Raw genomic sequence first — 20646 nt, forward strand, 5'->3', positions numbered from 1 at the left:
GTCTAGCAAAAGAAGCCCTTGATTAAGCGGAAATAAGCCAGCAAAAAAAGCTTCGAAACCTAACTTATTTTTCAATCCCGACTTCTGCTTTTTTCGTTCTAACAGAAAACGACTTCGAGGGGTGCCTCAAAATCTGGGGATCTGGGACTGATGGAATTAGAGCATCTCCAATAACCTCTTTATAGTGCCTCTTAAATTGAAATTTGAGGAGAATGTCATTTTTGCTTGCTCCAATAGTCTCTTAGTTGCTCTTAAATTTACTAAATTTTTCCTCTCCCTCCTCACTTTTAAGAGCTACTAGTCACTCTTAACTATTATTTTATAATAAACTTGTAAGCACATATTCTCTCTCCATCCACTTTCTTTTGTACTTTTATGCACATGACCTACTTTTAACAATATAAAACAAAGTAAGGAATGAATATAAGGAGTATTGTTGGAGTTGAACCCGCTTTAAATCACTAAGAACCAATAATTTATATTATATTTAAGAGTATGTTAGGAGACTATTGGAGATGCTCTTAGTTCACTAGTGGCAAGAGCATGTCTTTTGTCTACAGATGTTTTTTCAAGCTGAATAGAAGTAGAGATAGGCGTGGATATACAAAATTACCAAACTAATCTATACTATAATATAATAAGGCAACATAGGTTTAATTTGTAGTCGTACAAAATTTTGGTTGGTCATCTCCTTTATAACTACAAGTCTGTCACGTGTAGACTTCTCTTACTCTTACAATATTAAAGAGTTTTATACCATTCAAATTACAAACACTTGTGATGTAATACAAGATAAAAAACTCCACCATTATTCTTTTAAATATAATTTATATATTGTTTATATACTATATTATAATAAACTCCAAAAAATGTAATAAGTTGGTAAATATAATCTGGTTAAAATCTAATTCATTAATACTAAAATCCTAATAAGTTGATGTTAAAATATAAATTATAATTAATAAATCTATACTATCTATACTATACTATAAAAAGCCAACATGGGTATAATTTGTAGTCGTACAAAATTTTGGTTTGGTACTCTCCTCTAAAACTAAAAATCTACACAACATGTAGATATCTATTAAACAGTTTTATATACTAAAAACACTTCTCATGTATATTGATATCTTATTAAATATAATTTATAATATGTTGAAAAAGGTGAAACTACTGTTAATAACATATATTAATATTAAAAAAATACTTATAGACAAATGTATAAGTAATTATAAATATACAATTTTTAATATCTTTTGTCTAAAATACATATAAATAATTAGAGACGCTACTTTTTAATTATAACGTATTTTACTCGAAATTTAACTCTAACGTGTTCTATTTCGTTATGAACACGAACCATTACGTAACATATGAAGATATATGAAATATGAAATATGAAAAATTTGATTCGGTTTTTTTCGGTATGGTTTTTCGGTTTTTCGGCTCGGTTTCGGTTTTTCGGTTTTTTTTGCTCACCCCTAGTACCAACTTATAAGTTAAGTTATCCAAGTTATCCAAACACTTTAAAAACTTCTGGTAGATTATAAGTCACGGTATCCAAACACTTTTGGTAGCTTATAAGTCCAAACCAACTTATAACTTCTAATCTACTTCTTTATTTTAAGCAATAAGTCACTTCTTTTAAGTCCAGCCAAACAGCCCCTAAATCGACAACGTCCAATCTAATACGGCAATAATTTGTGGAAAATACGTGAATAAGATTTTGTGAAAAAATAGATAATATTTGAATTCACTAATTTCGTGATAATAATGCTAGGGAATCATGTACTCAAATCTTTTTCAAATAATATAAAATTTATGCGCCAGTTAGAAATATTCTAATCAGCGTGATTATTGTGTGTGATGGATCTACTATATTTGATTGAGTTATAATCCATTAAATCATGATACATCATATTTAGAATTTTTCAATATTAAATTTAAGTGCTCTAATTTTCATCTTTAAAAAAGTAGTACACTGATTTTCCTTCCTCAGATTTACTATATTTAATTGAGTTATAATCAATTAAATTCATGACAGGTGATATCCAGAATTTTATTTGAGATTGAATTTGAGTACTTTGAAAAATCAAAGAGAAAAATAGAAGAAGTAGTTTAGCTTATGTTGGGGGCCATGGAGATCTTTGTTAGAAGAATTTTGAATTGAAGGAAAAAGAAAATAAATGTTGGAATCAACCCAACCCTGAAGTCTGCCAAAAAATATAAACTGTGTAACATTACGACATTATAATATTCATACATAGCTACACTCCATTACACAACACAGTCTAGGAGTACTAGATACTGCAGCACTGTGTTCTCTGTATTAAACCCCCGACGTTTGATCTTCCCCTCAATATTTTAGTATTTTATCTCTCTCCAACACTTCTACTCACTTCTCTAGAATCACCCCTCTCTCTGCGTAAGTCTCTGTCTCGTCTCTTTCTCTCTCTCCGCAAGTCTCTCTCTCTCTCCCCCCCTCTCCCCCCCCCCTCTCTCTCTCCTCTTCCTCTCTCTCTCGCTTGAACTCTCACATATGTGATATGACTGTATTTATTCACTCGCTTAACTCTCGTGTATAAGTGTGTATTTTTGCTTTGTGTGTAAAAATATATATGTTCATGATCTTGGTTTAGTTAAGATAATGGGGCATAAGAAGCGTAGTGTAGCACGTACTAAACACTCCCCGGCTGTTGTTTCCGGTGGTTCTGACGCCGGTGACGTCAGCCCTTGCTTAGTAGATGAAACTCAACAAAACCCTAATTTCTGTTTCAAGAATAAGCAAGCAGAGAAGCAAGTAGAGGTTGTTAAGAGAGTGGAAGAGCCCTCGGGTGAGATTAAGTTAGAATGCGAGAGAGCTTTGAATGTTCTTAATAGAGGGAACCATGCAAAAGGCCTTAGGTTATTGAAGGAGTTGTGTTGTAAGAATTTGAGGCCTGTCGATTTAGGGCTGGTTTATCGGGTTCAAGCCACTGCTTGTGTTAAGGCTGTGATGATGTTAGATGATGTTGGAAGGAAGGCGAAGTTTGTTAGGAATGCGATTGAGAGTGCTAGGAAGGCGACATTGGTGGTGCCTAATTCGGTTGAGTATGCTTTATTTTACGCCAAGTTGTTGTTCGAGGAGGCTGATGAGGCTAAGGAGTATAGTGAGGTGTTTGAAGAGTGTGAGCGTGCATTGGGGGTGGAGAATCCGGTTGATCCTGCTTTGACGAGTTTGCAGGAGGAGAGTCATTTGAAGATGTTGGCGGCTGATGTGAGGATAAGTCTTGTGCAGAATGAGTTGCGGGGTTTGATGCAGAGAGCAAACATTGGGTCGATTACCACGTTTGTGAGGCATTTAGGGAATGAGGAACACAAGGCTTATCTTGTTCCTGTGAGGAATGGTGTAGAGGATCCAATGGATGTGGGGTTGGTTCAAGCGAAGAAATGTAATGAGATTAAGAAGGCGATCAAGACACACGAGGAGCGGAGGAAAGAGATTGAAGTGCGTGTCGCTGCTGCGAGGCTGTTGCAGCAAAAGAGTGAGTCACTGGTTGATCAGGATGACAGTGACGAAGTTTTAGATAAGTCTACAGGTCCTGGGCGGGGAAAAGGTGAACGGAAAAAGGGTGGCAATACAAAGAAAAATGCTTCTTCTGCTGAGTGGAAGGACTATGTTCAGTCCTATTGGAATTCCATGAGTTTAGAGATGAAAATAAACTTACTCAAGATAAACGTGTCTGATATTAAGACTCATTTTAGTTTGTCAAATGATGCCCAGGCTTACGAAGTCCTTTCAGAAGCTATATCATTTGCTGAAGCTAAAATGCAGTGGAGGTTTTGGGCATGTTGCAGATGCAATGAAAAATTTACCGACTCCGAGTCACATCTACACCATGTTCTGCAGGAACACTTGTGCGAGCTGTCACCAGAGATGCAATCAGTTTTGCCTCGAAATGTTAGCGATGAGTGGAGTGACATGCTTCTCAATTGTTCTTGGAAGCCATTGGACGTCATTGCTGCTGTTGAGATGCTCAATAAACAATCAAATCCCATAGATCCAAATTTCATTTATGAATCATATGAGAATGATATGGATGAACATGCAGACTGTTTTGTTGACAGTAGCAATTCTGAAAATGTATGTGATTCAGCCCCGCAAGATGAAGAAATGTTTGACAGATTTGAGAGCAAAGGTCAGGATAATATTTCAGACAGTATCTGGGGAGAATGTAATGAAAATTCAGGTTGCAAGACAACTTTTGGACCTGGTAGCTGGCCGTTATCTGACAATGTTGTGTGTGCCAAGCTCCTTCAGAAAATTGGTTCTGTACTACAACTTCTTGTCAAGCACAAGTGTCTAGCTGAATGTCATCTCAGTAAGATAACACATTTCGCTATGACTGAATTGCAGAAAGTTGTCTCTGTTTCTCTGCTTCTTAATTATGGTGTGGTTCAAGAACCACTATGCATTTGCTTTTTGAGAGCTCCTGAGCTGAAGAAAGTATTACAATTTTTGCAAGAGCTATCTGATTCTTATGGAATAGATCTGCAGTCTGAGAAAAATAATCTCCAGGATGATTCAAACAGTGACATTCAAGCTGATACCACACAAAAGGTAGTTCTTGATGGGTTGAACTCATTTCTGTTATCGAACGAGAATTTCATGCCTTGCAAAGTCTCTCCAAGCAGATCTGATGATGCTGTTACAGATGGTGCAGTTTCAACTGTTTCTGCAAGTGTTGCCAATGTGAATAGAGTTCTTGATGCAGATGCCTTGTTGTCATGGATTTATACAGGTTCAGCTAGTAGGGATCATTTGAATCATTGGATGCATACAAAAGAACAGAAAGCAAATGAAGGGATGGAAATCCTTCAAAATTATGAAAAGGAATTTCAACAATTGCAGACTTTATGTGAGAGGAAGCTTGAGCATTCAGCTCATGAAGAAGCATTGCAGTCTATAGAGGATATATGTATTAAAGAAGGTAAGAGAAGGGTTCATGCAACTGCTTTGAATTGTCATAGTTATGTGCCTGTGTTAAGGAAGCGGCAAGCAGAGCTCACTGAAAGTGAAAATGATTTTATGCCTATCGCTAGCAGGATTGAGTTGAATGTAATATCTAATATTCTTAGAGAAGCAGAATCTTTGCATGCCAATCAGTTCAACCTTGAAGATTTTTTAGAGGGTTTGGATAGTGATGTTTCTATCATAGTACCTGGTGAAGAAAACAAAAGGATGATGAAAAAGTCTCTGCATCAAATAGACTCCTGGATTTTGGGTGAGATTCAGAGACTGAAAGAACAGTCATCTGATGAGGTTAGAGTGATATCTCATTGTTGCATTATTTTTATACGCCTTGTTCCTCTTTATCTTACTTCCTCAGTATTGCAGTTCAACAAATCTGAAGACAAGATTTCACAAATTGTTGCTAGGATGTATAATCTAAAAGTTCAGCTTGGGCATGCATCTTCTCATGATTATCGATTGATAGTAGTACCTCTCATGAAATTATTCATCCGGGTGTGTTATTACTTGTGTTATTTGGGTGATGTTTTCCCTTTCTGATTAACTTCTCTTCCAAGTAATTATATGTAGTTTGTGCTAATATAATATATTCAGGCACACTTGGAGAATATAGCAGAAAAGTATGCCACGAAGAAATCTGATGCTGCTAGAGAAGCGTTTTTAGCAGAACTTGCTCTAGATTCTAAAAAACACATTGTCAATGGAAACGATATTTCGAGACATGACAAGTCTAAGGAGAAGAAGAGGAGTAAAGATTGGAGAAAAACAAAGGATGTCAAGGTATGAAACATATTATCTGATTTTATCATGTTTCTTTACTCTTATAAATTATTTACCTTCAACACAAACTATGCAGGTCTAATAACTTGCTCATTTTGTAGGCTACTGCTAGCAATGAGCTTCATAATCATCCTCAGAATATTGCTGAATCCATGTATGAGTTCTGTATATCAAAGATCACTCATTCAAAAGTGCTACCAATTCAAATTTGAATATGTAATGCATTCCTAGTAATTCATCATTATTTAATTTATTATACACTTTGGCAATTTTTGTCTGGCAGCAGTTCTGTGCCAGTTGAATGTGATAAAGGCCATCTTGATCATGAAACCGTTGTTGATGGGAGTGGTGTTGACTTGGCTTATAAGGAAGAACTTAAACTTGAAGCTGAGGTAAAAAAGCTCGAAGAAACTTTAGAATATCAAATGATGATAGAAAATCAGGCTAAACAGAAACATCTGGCTGAGAAACACAAAAGTTCTGCCATGAAAACTTTAGAGAAGAATGCAGCACTTGACCTGCCAGATAATAATATTATAAACAATGATAATGATAAGCACGTGTCTGGAAAAATGATGAACTGTTGGCAGGTGATTGTTCTAATACTCCAAAGTATGTTGGCCCTCTCTCTTCAAAGCATGAACAGAGAGGATATAGTTCGTTGTTACAGTTAGTTATGCAGATAAAGGCATGAGAATTTTCACTCTAGAATTAGACTTATGTACTTGTACTCAGGTTCCCTTGTGTCAGAGGCAGAGGAATGGATTATGGGACGGTGCAGGACATGTGCTAGGAGAGACCAGCGATGAAGCATCCCTGAAGATTTGTGTCACCCACAACAATTATAGTGGTCACATAATTAAACAAAGTTAGTCATCAATTATGAGGGAAAAAATGTTGGATAGACAGTATCAGGAATTAAGATGTGATCTTTTGTGCAGGCTATGGAGTTGGAGATGATGGTTCTGCGGGTTTTGATCAATGGAGAGGAAGGAAAGGTAGACGTGAGAAAAATTCAAACAAAATAGCTGAGGGGAAGTATCAATCTTTGCCGATTGAAAAACTTAAATTAAATGACAGACTACATGGTGAGGGCAGTTCTGATGTTTCAAAATTTTACTACTGTGCAATATTTTTAGGGGTTCTTTGCAATATTTATTGTTTTTATCATTTATAATTAATGTTTCTTTGTTGATCTCTAATTCTCTGTACCTGTATGTATGTAGCCCTCATGACCTTTTGAAATTGATAATTTTATTATTAGTGATATGGTAGATTGAGTCTGGAAGTACTAAAAGTTGAAGGCCCGATATTGATTCTTTTTTTAGCTTGTACAAACAATCGAACATCTCCTTATAGCCGCACCTTCATAGCCTGCAGGAATGGCCCGAGGAAACATTGCTATCCACTTGATCTTACTTGTTTTGATTGATTTTATTGTGTTCTGTTGTACAGTTGTACTAGTACTTCAATTCCCATGATCGAGCTGGTTTATCTTGTTTATGTGGCTTTTCACGGAGTTATGCAATTGTTTGCAAGGAACCGACTTGTTTATTGCTAGTATACCCTGCATCACATTTCATTAATTCCCCTTGCACCCACACAAAAGGATATTCATAAACTTTGTTCAAATAGTGCATTCACGTGTATTTGCATGCACTCTTTAGTATTTTGGTTTCGATAGTTTGTCACGTCTGATATGGTGATAGTTGGTTTACATTGGTTAGATGATGCTTATTTGGTGAGTGGAACAAAATCACTGAGACAATTGCGTTCGGAGGAGCACGAGGAGGAAAGGTATCAGGCTGATCTTAAAAGAGCTGTCTGCCAGAGCCTTGGTAAAATGATTTAATCTCTCTCCTTCAAACCTTCACCTCCAACATTTATGAAGCATACAGACAGAGGACTAGTTTAATGAGTCTCCAGTGCTTTACGGCTAAAAAAGATCTCGTTATTGCCGGCATAACCATAAATATCCGTTATTATCAAGGTCTAAGTTAAACAGTCTCATCTGGTGATTAATATTCTTTTAGACCTGTCAATTGGCCATTATCTAAGCCATGGGACTGTGGGAGGATTGTCAAGCACATCAATAAATTCCTGAGTAAAAATCATTATGAATGTTTGCATCTGTATACATTGGACACAAGTACTTGGATCAGGTGGTGAATCATGAAATTGATTAACCTGTTTATCATCTGTCCTGTAAAGTATAAACAGTTTGAAGTAGTAAGCGGCATCTGACTTGTCATACTCATCAGTCTTGTCATCTGTGCACATTTCAAAAAAAGATATATTGGCCACTAAATTGGCAGTGTGCTTCACATACAGTCATCTAAATTTTGCAACTGACTTGGGGACCATGTCCCACACTAGATATGCCAGCATTTGGAATGAATAATATGTTTTGGACTGGATTGTTTTTTTTTTCCTTATATGCAAAAATTTGTTAATTTTATTAATTTTGAGATATAGTTTGTCAGTAGCCCGTGTAAGATGTTTCTTTAAAGAATTCTATGAGTTTTAATAATCAGGAGATGTAGGACCTATACCTAATGAGTTCTCTCTTGAATATGTAGATGAAGCTGAAGTTTACGGCACAGGGCTGAAGAATGAAGCTGGTGAATATAATTGTTTCATAAATGTTATAATACAGGTTGTTTACTAAAAAAATACCTTCTTTTGGAATCAACTTTTAGTTTTTGTCTCCTTCAAGTCCTGATGTGTGTGTGCATGGCAATTTAGTCTCTGTGGCACATAAGACGTTTCCGAGAGGACTTCATGAGAAGATCAGCATTAGGGCATGTTCATGTTGGTGATCCCTGTGTTATATGTGCTTTATATGACATTTTCAAGGCTCTGAGCTTGGCATCTTCAAACTTGAGGAGGGAGGCTGTTGCTCCTACTTCTTTAAGGACTGCTCTCAGCAATCTATATCCTCAAAGTAATTTCTTCCAGGAGGTAACTTGACAACGGCCTTGTGCTGATTCTCAATTTGGGGTTGAAGCGAATGTTACGTTCCTCTCTTTTCTGTCTAATGTGTGTATATGATGAGGTTAGGGCTCTAGAATGTTTCCTTCAGTTTATTGTGGAGTATAATGACCTGCTTTTGTGCTGATATAGTTAACATTGATGATGTATAAACTTCAAGGCATATGCACTGCCTAATTATTATTATTTTGGTTAGTACTTGGAAATCCACCTGTTAAAATACTGAATCTCACGGTCATATTATGATATAATATTTTTTGCTAAATGGATATGATGATGTAGTTGAGTTAGGTGATGTATAATTATATGTCTAATGTGGTGGTTACAGGCTCAGATGAATGATGCTTCAGAAGTACTGGGAGTCATATTTGATTGCCTTCATTGGTCATTTACTTCTGGATTTGGTGTTTCTGATACTGAATCAATTGAAAGTAATGGCATGGGCTCCTGGGATTGTGCAAATCATGCTTGTGTGGTACACTCTCTTTTTGGTATGAATGTTCTCGAAAGTTTGAATTGCTCTAATTGTCGACTGGAGTCAAGAGAGATGAAGTACACATCTTTCTTCTATAATATTAATGCCAGTGCTCTCCGCTCGATGAAGGTGCCCCATTTTCTACCAAGACTGTTTGTCTTTATAGTTGCATGGCGCAAGCCAACTTATGCAAGTCTTTGTGAGCTTGGAATGATTACTTTTTTAACTATGCTTTGAATGATTCAGGTTATGCATCCAGAGAGCTGCTTTGATGAGCTTCTAAGCCTTGTTGAGAGGGATGACCAATTCATGTGTAACCCGGAGGTTCAAGGCTGTGGAAAATTTGGCCACAAACATCTTATTCTCTCTACTCAGCCACATGTTTTTACAACAGGTGATTGCATTCTTATTGGGAGAATTAGGGGCATTGTACATGCCAATTGACATATACAGTAATACTTGTTTATGAATTTGCAGTTCTGGGGTGGCAGAATACATGTGAGAGTGTTGATGACATAAGAACAACATTGGCGTCTTTAGCTACAGAGATTAATATTGGCGTTCTTTACAGCGGCCTTGATCCAAAGAGCAGGCACAGATTGATTTCAGTGGTATTCTTACTGTTAAGATTGTGTGTTTTTGTTTACTACCGAAGTTGTTGGCTCTCATAATCAGATATGAAGATTTCATCTTATTGCTCTGTGGAGACTATTGCAGTGATATCTATTTATCTTGTTCTAATGATATATTTAAGAATAAGGTGTCATCTGTTTAAAAAATATCTGGGACATGGTAGTAATTGACCACGCTTATAGAGTTGCAGTCATGATTAAGCAAGGATAATTGAAATACATCTGACGGCTTGAATGTTCTCCTGATATTGCTTCCTTGTGTTGTCAATTCTAGGTCTGTTATTATGGGCAACATTATCATTGTTTTGCTTACCGTCATGATCACAAACGCTGGGTTATGTACGACGATATAACTGTCAAGGTAAATGCTTACGTCTAGATGATCAGTGTTTTATCTTGCATCCCACTGTTATGGCCATAAATATCTGCTTATTTCCATTTTATTGATTTATTTTTAATTTTTTGTAGTTAATTGGTGGTTGGGAGGATGTTATTACCTTGTGTGAAAAAGGGCAGTTGCAACCTCAGGTTCTTTTCTACGAAGCTGTAAACTAGTTTCACCTAGACGGGATTACTTCTTGTGCACTAGATAAGTAGATATTTTGGAGGTACATTTGGCTCAACATACAATCTTGGAATGGCATGGACAACAATGATGTTGCGTGACCAATTTCAGTTTCTTTTTGAAAATCTCGTAATATGTTAAGAGGTGTATAAGTTGAATGTGTAGTTAGAGATTATGTTGACAAAGAATCTTAAAGATAAAATTATTGTTTCCGAATGCTGAAGAGCTGCACAAGGAGAGATCAGGAGAACCAAAGTTTTTGTCAATGGAAGATCTCTCAGTATAGTAGGTTGTTGCGGAACAGTGTTTTGGATGCGAGAGCCTCGTGCCTCGCATCCATTCGAAATATTCTTGCCTGTTCTTGAATATTTTGAAGTACATGATGCTGATTCCTATCCCGTAGAATACAGCAGTTGTGCATGAAATACTGCTAGATGTTAGTCTTACCCTGGTGTTTTCTCGATATGAAAATGGTTTTGTATAGATGGGTCCTTTAAGTTCTTACTATCTTACTATGTGAACTTATATCCATGGAAATGAGAAGTAACTTTTAATTTATCGCATGAATACATTACCTTTTCAATTCGAAAAAAATCGAATATGTAAGTGTAACACGTAGAGAGGTTAAGTTATAATAACCACAGGTGGCCCAAAAAAATAGGGGTATACTAAACTTGGCAAAAATATTTAGTCACTAACGGTCATAGAGTTTTGAAGAAAGTTTCCCAACTAAAATCTCGCTCTTCTCTCATTCTGTTTTTTTACTCAGTCTTGTTCCTCATCCCCCAAATCTAACCTTCAATCCTCTACTGCCTACAAAATCCATTTCTTCATTCCCTCATTTGTTGATTCCAAAACTCCGGGGAACTGGCTTTTTTCGATATCGAAAATGACCCTTAAGGGTGGCACCAGCCAGGCCTGTGCTGCGTGCAAATACCAGAGGAGAAAGTGCACTTCTGAATGTCTACTGGCTCCTTACTTCCCTCCTGACCAGCCTAAGAGGTTCCGCAATGCTCATAGATTATTCGGGGTACGTAACATCTCTAAGATACTCGAGGAGCTCGATCCTAGTCAGAAGGCGGACGCCATGCGTTCCATCATTTCTCAGGCTGACATTCGCGACAGGTTCCCTGTGCATGGCTGTCTTGGAGTCATAAGGCATTATGATTACCAAATTCGACAGCTACAGGAGGAATTGCAAGCTGTGCATGCACAATTGGCGCTCTATCGACAACAAGAAATGTCAGCTATGCCACCGTATGATCCGTCTCAGTTACAATTGCAGTTAGGAATGCCGAGGCCTGTTGATGGTCATGCTCTTTTCAATCAAGAAGATTCTGATCCTCAGCAGTATAATTCTGTTAATGCTCTTCCTATTGCGTCGCATCCTTCTTATAATTCTTTCTGCGGAAATGTTACTGCAGATTATATTGATTCTAAGGATAATAATTTAGTTAATTCGTTCTGGATTCAACAATCTTGTAGTAATGGTAATAACAGTAATGATCAAATTCAAATGATGGGTAGTCAGACTGATCAATTGATTGGATCACAAAGTATGCAGCAAGATGTTATTCAGGATTACGAGTTCTTCGATGTCATCAATGACAGACAGTCCTTCATCGATTTGAAGGAGAATCATGAGTCCAGGTATAGTATTTTCAGAAATGCAAATGTAGGCTTAAATAACTTTGGTTTCCAGTAAGCTGAATTGACAATGTACTTTGTTGTTTGCAGCTCGGAATCATCCTTGATAGATACGACTCAGACTCTGGAGAACATCGCGGAGAATGAACTGAAGAATGCTGCAGCATGCTTAACTCTCACCAGTGTAAATTGACGGAGAAGGAAAAACAGCAATAAGTGTGGCTAGATCATTTTCATCTGATGTTTCACCATTTTTGTAGAGCTTTCGTAGGTACTTTCCAACAATTTGAGTTTTCCCTTGTTCTAGACGCGTATTTAACTCTCTTCTGCAGTTCTGCTGTTGGGACACATGAGAATTATTTCTTGAATTCGTAATAGATAAACAGTTTCAGAATTTCCAGTTTGCTGATGTTTCTTCATTAGTTTTATAACTCGAAAACATAAAAAGGAAAGATAGAAAAAGAGAGCAAATCTTCTCAAACTCACTAACTGATATAGAAATTGCTCATGAATTGTTCTTTTTATTCTTTACAAAATTGCTAGAGAGAATCTAGCTGGAGAACTCGAATGTAATTACAGTCTATACAACCCTGGTATTGAATGAACCGCAATGTGGGCACTTGTGGTAGAGCCAGTGAAACGGAGAATCTCCTCTCTTTTCACAGTCATTGCATAATATGACCTGCAAATGCTTCAGATTGTCAAACAAACAGCCTGAAACTTCCAACTATGGAAGATGGATTGAGTCATCGAGTACCAGTATACGAATGCACAACAGTAGTTGATTTACCTGAGTCTGGCCAGCATGTTCAATTGGGATTTTCTCTTCAGCCAGCAATGCATCGAGCATCCCAAAATATACCTAGAACCAGTAATCAGATAATGTTTCTCATATTTAACCGGATGAACTAGAAGTGTTTGTTAGAGTACAAACTGAGTATAGAACAGGCAAGAGATTTCTGAGACAAACCTGCATATCTCCAAGTGACTTGCTGCAGATCGGACAGGTATAGTAGGAACAAGTGTAAGCCTAGTACCAGGACACGAGTCAGTAAGGATCGTGAATGAATAGACATTGATGAAAAGACGATGTCATGTTATAAAATTACCTGGAAACATGATGAGTGCATCAGATGACCGCATTGAAGGGCCTTGACGGGTAAGCTAGAAGAAAAGATAAACTCATGGCATATCGGACAGAAATCTTCAAAACACTTCTCTCTGCATATATGCACTGAGAGAGACCGCGACATGCAAGCATTGCAATTCATGCAGTGAAAATAGTCGATCCCCAGTCCCTTCCCAAGCCGGCACAGGTTACAGTAAGGACAGTGGTAGATCTCCCTGTTAATTACTTATTATCAGAAAAACATGGCTGCTGGACCAGATCAATTTGCCAGAAAAACTAACATCATTTCTATCATTTTTATACTAGTTAATAAATACCGATTTCAATTCATTATTAGTGGCACACTCTGCACATAACTACTGTATGAGGCGTCTAAGACGACATAAGTTAGTTTGAAAAACATCACCTCTCATCATCGAAAAATTTGCAGATGCTACAGTAGTATTTGGCCATGGATAGCTTCTGGCAAGAAGGAGTTGAGCAGGTGGCACCAACTGGTTGAATAATTAGACATTTCATGCACATCATCTTGGCAGTATCTTTTCTGCTTGCACATAATAAACATCAGAAATGTAAATAAGAAAAACTTAATTTATATGATTAAGTGAACAGAGAAATTACAAACTATGAAGTAAGAAGAATGCCTTCAACAGTACCTATCCATAATATGATCTTCAACATCATCATGACAAAGTCTGCATGTGTAGAGCTTATTGCAACAGGCAGAAACAAGTTTGCAGTTCCTCTTATAGTGTTTGCAGCCAAAAGTTAATTTCAGTGGATCTCGATAAGATGCACTTTGTCCTGAAACGTTTTCCTCATTTCTTGATCTTGTGGTCTCTGAATTCACTTTGGGCTGGGCAGCAGAAGAACGGCTGAAAAGTCACAGTGGTTCGGTTCAAATTCTTGTGACAGCTTGTTCAAAGCATATGCAAATCGCATAAAAAAAGTAAATAAATCTTTATGAGCAGAGGCAGGGAAACAGCCTACTAGTAAATCAAAAATGGCATAGGTTTGATGCTCGAAACAAGAGAGGGTAAGTATTGATCAAAAACTTTATAGCATGAAATATGAACTTTAGTTATCATGCTTAAAAAATTATGAACACCTACCATTAGCAGATAAAGTTGGCATTTCACAGTTGTCAAAGCCCTTGATATGTTGAAAAGAGAAGCAAAAATATATTTGTATGAAAAAAACTGTAGAACCTTGTATGCAAACTTTGGATTATACGTGCTTTTGATGCAAGATCCAGCTTAGAGTCGTTATGAACTCGTCTTATTGCTGCCACCAGTTCTTCTTGACTCAAAATGGGAAGGTCTCTCTCCTCCTTTAAATGCTGACTGGCTTGTACAAGCTTTCCAGTTTCATCGAGGTCAGAATTACCTGTTATTTCCTTGCCTCTTACTTTGTCAGCCTCAACTGTGTAATTATCTTTACAATGGTCTTCTTTTAATCGGTGATTCTCTTCTGTTGCACTAGGTACTCCGCAGGGATCACGTTTACAGCCACTAATTTCATTTTGGGAGATCCCAGTGCTCCTGTCATGTATGATGCCTCCATTGTCATGAGCACCTTCTTCCACCATATATTTTAAAACAACCTCCACAGCATCTCCAGTATATGTTGGAAGAGTATTTGTCTGCTTCTCTTCAACCTTCTCCACAGCGGTGAAAAGCCCACCTTCCCACCATTCTCCGAGCCACTCATCAAACTTTGTATTTTTAGTAGCCTTACGCCATAAAGACATCATGGCTTGCTGTTCCTCAGGGGTTAAAGATGCCACTAGCCACGGTATCAACTCTTGCAGACTTTCTGCTCTCATTCTTCCAAGCATGTTTCCAGTGATCTTCATTTGCTCCTCAACAGAGAAATATTCTCTATATAATGGCAACAGCTCAATTTCTTCATGATCAATGTGATCACAAAGTACTTTGTGCATTGAAATGCACATAGCATGAAGCTTGAAACACAATTGCCCATATTTTGGCTGTTGATGACCCGATGCATCCACATCAGCATCAGAATATGTACGCAACTTTGAAATTTCATCAAGAATATTGGAAACTTTGATAAATTGTTCACCTTCTAATTTATGGTCAATGCTGTAGGAATGGCTAATATTTTGAAAGTTCCCCTTTGCCTCAAGAGCCGGAAAGGCAATGTTATCCTCTGAATCACTATGTATCTGATAAAAGAATTGCAGAAGATGGAAGCAACGATGGAAGTCCATTAGAAAACCTACATTCTCAGCCAACTTAGCTGAAACAAGGACAAGATATTCCAGATCCTTCTTGAGAGCTTTGTGAAAGTAAATAATGTGGTCCATGGGATTTGTGTCAAGTATAGTGAAGGAACTGACTATACTGCTCACTTCAGGATTCTGAGAAAGGTAAGAAGGGATATTTAAAATTTGCGGGAAGGATACATGAAAGTTCATCCCACTAGTGTATGATGTATCACACTTCCTATTTCTTTTGGTGGAAGAACATGAAAAAGTAGGAAATTTGTTCTCCGTGTCTGTGGATTTTTGTGGTTTCCGACAGCTAGATGTATTGTGGTGTTTATCATCCAGAGGGAGATGGGAAAGCTCAGAATCCTCCTTAATCTGTTTACAGAGTAACAAGCACCTACTGTTGAACATTTCTCTCAAGTCTTCTTTGAACTTTTCTATCGAAGATTTTCCTGAATAACTGATACGTAACCAGTGGCATAAAAGAGAAGCCAATGGATTTCTGGCTAAAGGACCTTCTAGATTTATTTTAAGAGCAGACTTGGCCTCGTTCCCAGATAAGTGAGCAGAAAACCATGTGATCACACACTTTATCAGCCCGAGTGGCATCATCTTAAGGCATGTGTAAAGTAGCCATTGCTGCATATCACGGCTGCAATTCATGCGTATTAATGGAAAAACCTGACGATTTCATAAGAAGTTAAACAAGGCAATTAATTGTTATTACTATTTTATATTCTTAAGATGAACTGAGTTTGCAATTTTCCCCTCAGTCTCGAGTTTCAAGTAAAGTAAGGTACCTCTGCTTCTATCAAGCTCAAGTTTTCATCAATCCAGCTTGCAAATGACATAAGTTCTTCGTAGAGCTTTTCCACATAGCTTCTCAGTGGAATTGTTTTCTCGGATTTATAGTACAACAACCTCTGAAGGCCTTCAATTTTCCTCTCATCCAGATATTGGGCATAACGGGCAGAATAGAAATCCTTGGCAAGTTCATTCCACAGGGGATAGATTATATTAGACAATGCCTTGCTGCAGATCAAAGTATTCATTGAGAACTACTACTAAAACCGACAGAACACTATTCTCACATTTCTGAAGCCATACGCTTTCCTTTAAGAAAAATATCCAGCAATGTTACAAAACAAAAGATTGATGTATATTCTAGCATTTTCTCTTGGAGATCATAAAAATGAAATGATTAAAACAGAAAATTGCATATGATCCCGTTCAAACATAATGAGGAACATTTTATGATTACCTGTAGAAGATGAGGGTATCTGCCAAAAAGTTTAGGTCTACAACTAGTGACGGTAAATCTGAAAATTCGCTTGATATTCTGATTTGATAGAGCTCGATCAAGACTTCTTGTAGATCCTTCCTAATAGCGTCATGCCAAAGACGAATACCATCAAAAGAATGCTGTATACTAGTTTCACGATGTGTTCCAAGTCCATTATTAAATTGAGCTCCTTGTTCACGTATACTCGTGCAGCCTCCAGTCGCAGGTACTTCGTTATCAATCCAAGAAATTACAACCTTTAAGATTTAACCAGATTTAGTAGGCCGGAAATTTTGGTAGCAAACTTGCAGTAAATAATAATTTAGGTCTTGATGTACCTCCTGCAGTAGTTTCTCTTTTGGTACAATCTCCTTCATACTGCGGCTGACTTCTATTTTTTCATCGGGTGAAAGGACTGATATCATCCATGGTAAAAAATCTTCTAACAGTGTCACGGGAACACTACACATGAACTGCCAAACAAGTGAAGCTTGTTCAGAAGACGAAAACTGCTGCATCAGCAAAGGGAAGACCTGCACTACCAATAATTACAGAATTAGTACTATTTCGGTATATGCAGGATATCTAAGAAAGCATCATCTCTTTCGTTTTAAGTCACTCCCAACATATTTACTCGCACATTAAATAACTCTATTGACTTTAAACTATGTGATTCAAGGTATCAACGCAATTATATGTAAGATGGACAGATGGTCATAGAAAACTGGAAGAGCTGGTGACACGATGAAGTAATTCTAGTTTCCAACGTATGATGACCGACTCTCCAAAATCTTACTCCCTCTGTCCCATTTAATTGTATACGTTTCTTTTCAACTGCTCGACACGCATTTCAATGCTCTTATAAAACATAGTTCCGTAACTTATTTTTGAGATTTTCTTTTTCTGAATAAAAATATAACATCCAAACTTTAATTCAGAAAAAGAAAATTTTAAAAATAAATTACACAACTACACTTTACAGGAGCATTAAAGTCCGTGCCGCGTCCCCGTCCCCCAATGTATACTACTCAGGGGGACTGAGGGAGTAATTCTTAAGGTGTTAAGTAGCAGTAATTAGTAGATGCACTCCCCCAAACGGGTGGACTACCATAACAATATAATATCAGCAAGAAGCAGAAACTAACAGAAGATGTTCGAACCAAAGCTTAAAAACCATGTCAAGTTATCAGTTCTGCACAATCTCAAGGTGCCAGTAGAATCTACTAAATTGGTCTTATTGTCAACATCTACAACGCATCTGAGCTTAAAAACACATAACGCTACTAATATCTAATTATACTTTATACACAAACAACAGTCACGATACACACCTGCTCCTCTTCTTTGAGCATATGCTGGTGAATTGTTGTCTGGATCGTACCAATGCAAAACAAAAGTCCTTGAAATGTCTTGTAATTATCTTTCCCTTCCTTGTCTAGAACATCCAAGCAGTTGAAAACAGAATCAAAAAGATCATCTATGCTTTTATGTTCTAGTGAATACGTCGATACCACATTCTTTACAAGCTCATCTAATGCTAGAAATATAACCTGCAATGTCAAACCAAAATTTACCTAAAACATCCAAATTGCTCAAATAACACAGACTTTCCATAAACTAACTACAATTTCATGTTTAATTGCATTACTAAACAATTTATCAACCATCACTAAAATACTTAAGAACCAAATTTTCCGCTATTGATACTCAAAAATTATTCTCAATTTTTTTTTTCTCAAATCTTAGCTGACAATGTTTGATTGATTTTACTCGCATTAATAACAATTGGATCCTCAGTATACACATAAACCATCTAACTTAAAGTAACGTTATTTGAGAAAAAAATTGACACAAAATTTATGATAATTAGCATTGCTCATACGAAAATAACAAGGGAACTAGAGTTGACCTCATCTTCAGCCGCAGAATGATACTTGTAAAACAGCTTAAGAAACTCAAACCGTTTCCTCAGCATAACAAGAAGCTCCACGCCATGCGTGCCACTCTCCAAGGCCTCCACCGCGACGCGACGCAGCTCGGCAAACTCCGCCCTCAGAGCCTTATGGAAATAAACCAGCACTAGTATCGGATTATCAACAAGTCCTACACCATTTTGATGCACAGCGGCAACTTCACCTGCTCTGCAGCCAGAGTCCTCGTTCCGGAACATATTTTCCGCAATTTCGAAATGAAAAACAGGCAAAGGGAAGGCGTTTCATTGAACATAACAGAGTATATATAGAGAACAGAACTCAGGAAAGTCTGTTAGCTCTGTCAGAGTCCGTCTCTTCGGACATGAAACTCATTATTTAATTAGTATACTCTCTGTTCTAAAAGTCGGTCACGATTAATCACCGATGGATTCCGTAACTTGCCGAACTAATTAAATCTCTGATTAATCCTCGATCAATTCAATTAATTACGGATTAATTCTTGTTCCGTGACTTCACCGTGTAAATTCGATTCCTGTTTTTTACAACATTGACCGTACTTGTTTTTTTTTTTTTTTTTTTTTTTGTGAAAATAATTTGACTTGCTGTCTTGTTGGCACGTAGGATGATTTGGACGTTGTACCTAACGGCTAAATTCTGTAGCGGTTTGGCTTGGTTTACTTGGACCAGAGTGCCACATAGTGAGAACTGGATCATAGGCAGGAATGTCTAGGATCGTAACCTTTTCGAGCTCCAGATGAAACCTTCTAGCCATTAAAAAACTATTTCCAAAAATAAAAAAAATCGATTTCCGTTCGCTTGTATTGACTGGAATCTGGATTGCGACCTATGTACCAAATTAATATTCATTTTGACATTTTATACAAATTTTAAAATGTATAAGAAAGAAATCATCGTGAAATTATTTCTCGAGTTTTTTTTAATATTCTAATTCTTATTTAAAATAAATCTAATCATAAATTTATATATATATTATATAATTCACGAGTTATGTATATATATAGATCATTTAAAGATTTTGATATTTTAATTTTACGAGTTGGACGTAAGGTTTGTTTATGTATAATTCTAATTCGAGTTTTCGGAATATTTTATTCGACAAACTAGAATTCAGAAAGTAATGAATTTTGTTCAACATTAGTTAATTAATTGATAGGCTTCTTTAAGCACCAGTTTTCGAGCATTTCTATTTGTTTTAAAAGTTATATGCTTTCGTTAATTAATTAATGTTATGGTATGTTTTTAACCTACCGCATGCAAAGCATGTTCTGCATTGAATAGTTTGTTTTCGGTCATCCTTTTTCTACATTGAATAATTTACTGAACTCAATGATGAGAAATCGTGTATGTATTCTTTTGAACTATATGCTAATTGTATAGAAAATATAAGTCCGGCCCACGAAATTATACATTAAATTATTATTTCTTTCATCCTCCTCATTTTCTTACATAACAGTTTGTTATACTATTTTAAGATGTATATAAAATATATTTTTATAATTTATTTCAAAAATAATTTTTTTCCTTTTATATGAATATTTAAATATTAAACTTTTGTTTAGAAGAATAAATTTAAAATAATTTATAAACTTACATTCAATAAAAGTTTTTGATTAGGGCCAGCCCCAGACCAAAGCCAGACAATAGAGAACTTAAAGACGGTAAACAAATTTTATGGTTGACAAATAATATAGTAAAATCACGATTAATTAATTATCATTGTATTAATAATTTATGGTGTATTAATACTTGAATTACGAATATCTGATGTCAATTTAATAACGAAATTATCTATTTAATTTCAATTAATTAATAAATTAATAAATTAATAAATTAATAAAATTCAACAGTACCGCTATTATTAATTTACAGAGGTTTTCTTGTAAATTAGTGTGCCGTCAAAGTCAGATATAATATAAAATTCGTGTAATTTGTTAATTTGCAGGATT

At 36.4% G+C, this 20646-nt stretch overlaps 3 protein-coding genes across 6 annotated transcripts; 2 read left to right on the forward strand and 1 right to left on the reverse strand.

Annotated features, from left to right (window-relative positions):
- The first annotated feature begins 2499 nt into the window (after window positions 1-2499).
- LOC108194207 (uncharacterized) lies at window positions 2500-10996 on the forward strand. 4 transcript variants are annotated; one of them, XM_017361126.2, is made up of 15 exons: window positions 2500-5302; window positions 5378-5506; window positions 5606-5791; window positions 5893-5945; window positions 6075-6381; window positions 6527-6659; window positions 6733-6879; window positions 7519-7629; window positions 8371-8447; window positions 8537-8752; window positions 9111-9386; window positions 9504-9651; window positions 9735-9868; window positions 10164-10250; window positions 10358-10996. In XM_017361126.2, the coding sequence occupies exons 1-15, from the start codon at window positions 2648-2650 to the stop codon at window positions 10442-10444; spliced, it is 4746 nt and encodes a 1581-aa protein (XP_017216615.1). In that variant the 5' UTR covers window positions 2500-2647; the 3' UTR covers window positions 10445-10996. The 4 variants fall into 4 exon arrangements, with proteins under 4 accessions (XP_017216615.1, XP_017216618.1, XP_017216616.1 ...); XM_017361129.2 differs by having other exon boundaries at window positions 6075-6183; XM_017361127.2 differs by having other exon boundaries at window positions 6078-6381.
- Window positions 10997-11189: 193 nt separating this feature from the next.
- Window positions 11190-12493, forward strand: LOC108195022 (protein LATERAL ORGAN BOUNDARIES-like). Its single transcript, XM_017361960.2, has 2 exons — window positions 11190-12104; window positions 12192-12493. The coding sequence occupies exons 1-2, from the start codon at window positions 11344-11346 to the stop codon at window positions 12292-12294; spliced, it is 864 nt and encodes a 287-aa protein (XP_017217449.1). The 5' UTR covers window positions 11190-11343; the 3' UTR covers window positions 12295-12493.
- Window positions 12494-12574: 81 nt separating this feature from the next.
- LOC108196583 (zinc finger protein BRUTUS-like At1g74770) lies at window positions 12575-19029 on the reverse strand. The gene is made up of 12 exons (XM_017363925.2): window positions 18655-19029; window positions 18077-18295; window positions 17084-17278; window positions 16725-17002; window positions 16264-16495; window positions 14439-16144; window positions 13887-14105; window positions 13637-13774; window positions 13211-13445; window positions 13072-13131; window positions 12892-12963; window positions 12575-12783 (listed from the first exon to the last, which is right to left on the reverse strand). Exons 1-12 carry the CDS (start codon window positions 18913-18915, stop codon window positions 12682-12684), a joined length of 3717 nt encoding a protein of 1238 aa, XP_017219414.1. The 5' UTR covers window positions 18916-19029; the 3' UTR covers window positions 12575-12681.
- Window positions 19030-20646: the final 1617 nt, after the last annotated feature.

The sequence above is a fragment of the Daucus carota genome, chromosome 7 (genome assembly GCF_001625215.2).
Source record: "Daucus carota subsp. sativus chromosome 7, DH1 v3.0, whole genome shotgun sequence".
Taxonomy (NCBI): Eukaryota; Viridiplantae; Streptophyta; class Magnoliopsida; order Apiales; family Apiaceae; genus Daucus; species Daucus carota.

Bases quoted from the DNA above. Each gene is read 5' to 3' on its own strand.
- LOC108194207 (XM_017361126.2), top strand. From the start codon at position 2,648: ATGGGGCATAAGAAGCGTAGTGTAGCACGTACTAAACACTCCCCGGCT. The intron at 5,946-6,074 runs GTATGAGTTCTG...TTTGTCTGGCAG, and splicing joins CAGAATATTGCTGAATCCAT to CAGTTCTGTGCCAGTTGAAT. The intron at 8,448-8,536 runs GTTGTTTACTAA...ATGGCAATTTAG, and splicing joins TCATAAATGTTATAATACAG to TCTCTGTGGCACATAAGACG.
- LOC108196583 (XM_017363925.2), bottom strand. From the start codon at position 18,915: ATGTTCCGGAACGAGGACTCTGGCTGCAGAGCAGGTGAAGTTGCCGCT. The intron at 17,003-17,083 runs GTACATCAAGAC...TAAATCTTAAAG, and splicing joins AAGAGAAACTACTGCAGGAG to GTTGTAATTTCTTGGATTGA. The intron at 13,446-13,636 runs GTGATGTTTTTC...AGTAATTAACAG, and splicing joins AAATTTTTCGATGATGAGAG to GGAGATCTACCACTGTCCTT.
- LOC108195022 (XM_017361960.2), top strand. From the start codon at position 11,344: ATGACCCTTAAGGGTGGCACCAGCCAGGCCTGTGCTGCGTGCAAATAC. The intron at 12,105-12,191 runs GTATAGTATTTT...TGTTGTTTGCAG, and splicing joins AAGGAGAATCATGAGTCCAG to CTCGGAATCATCCTTGATAG.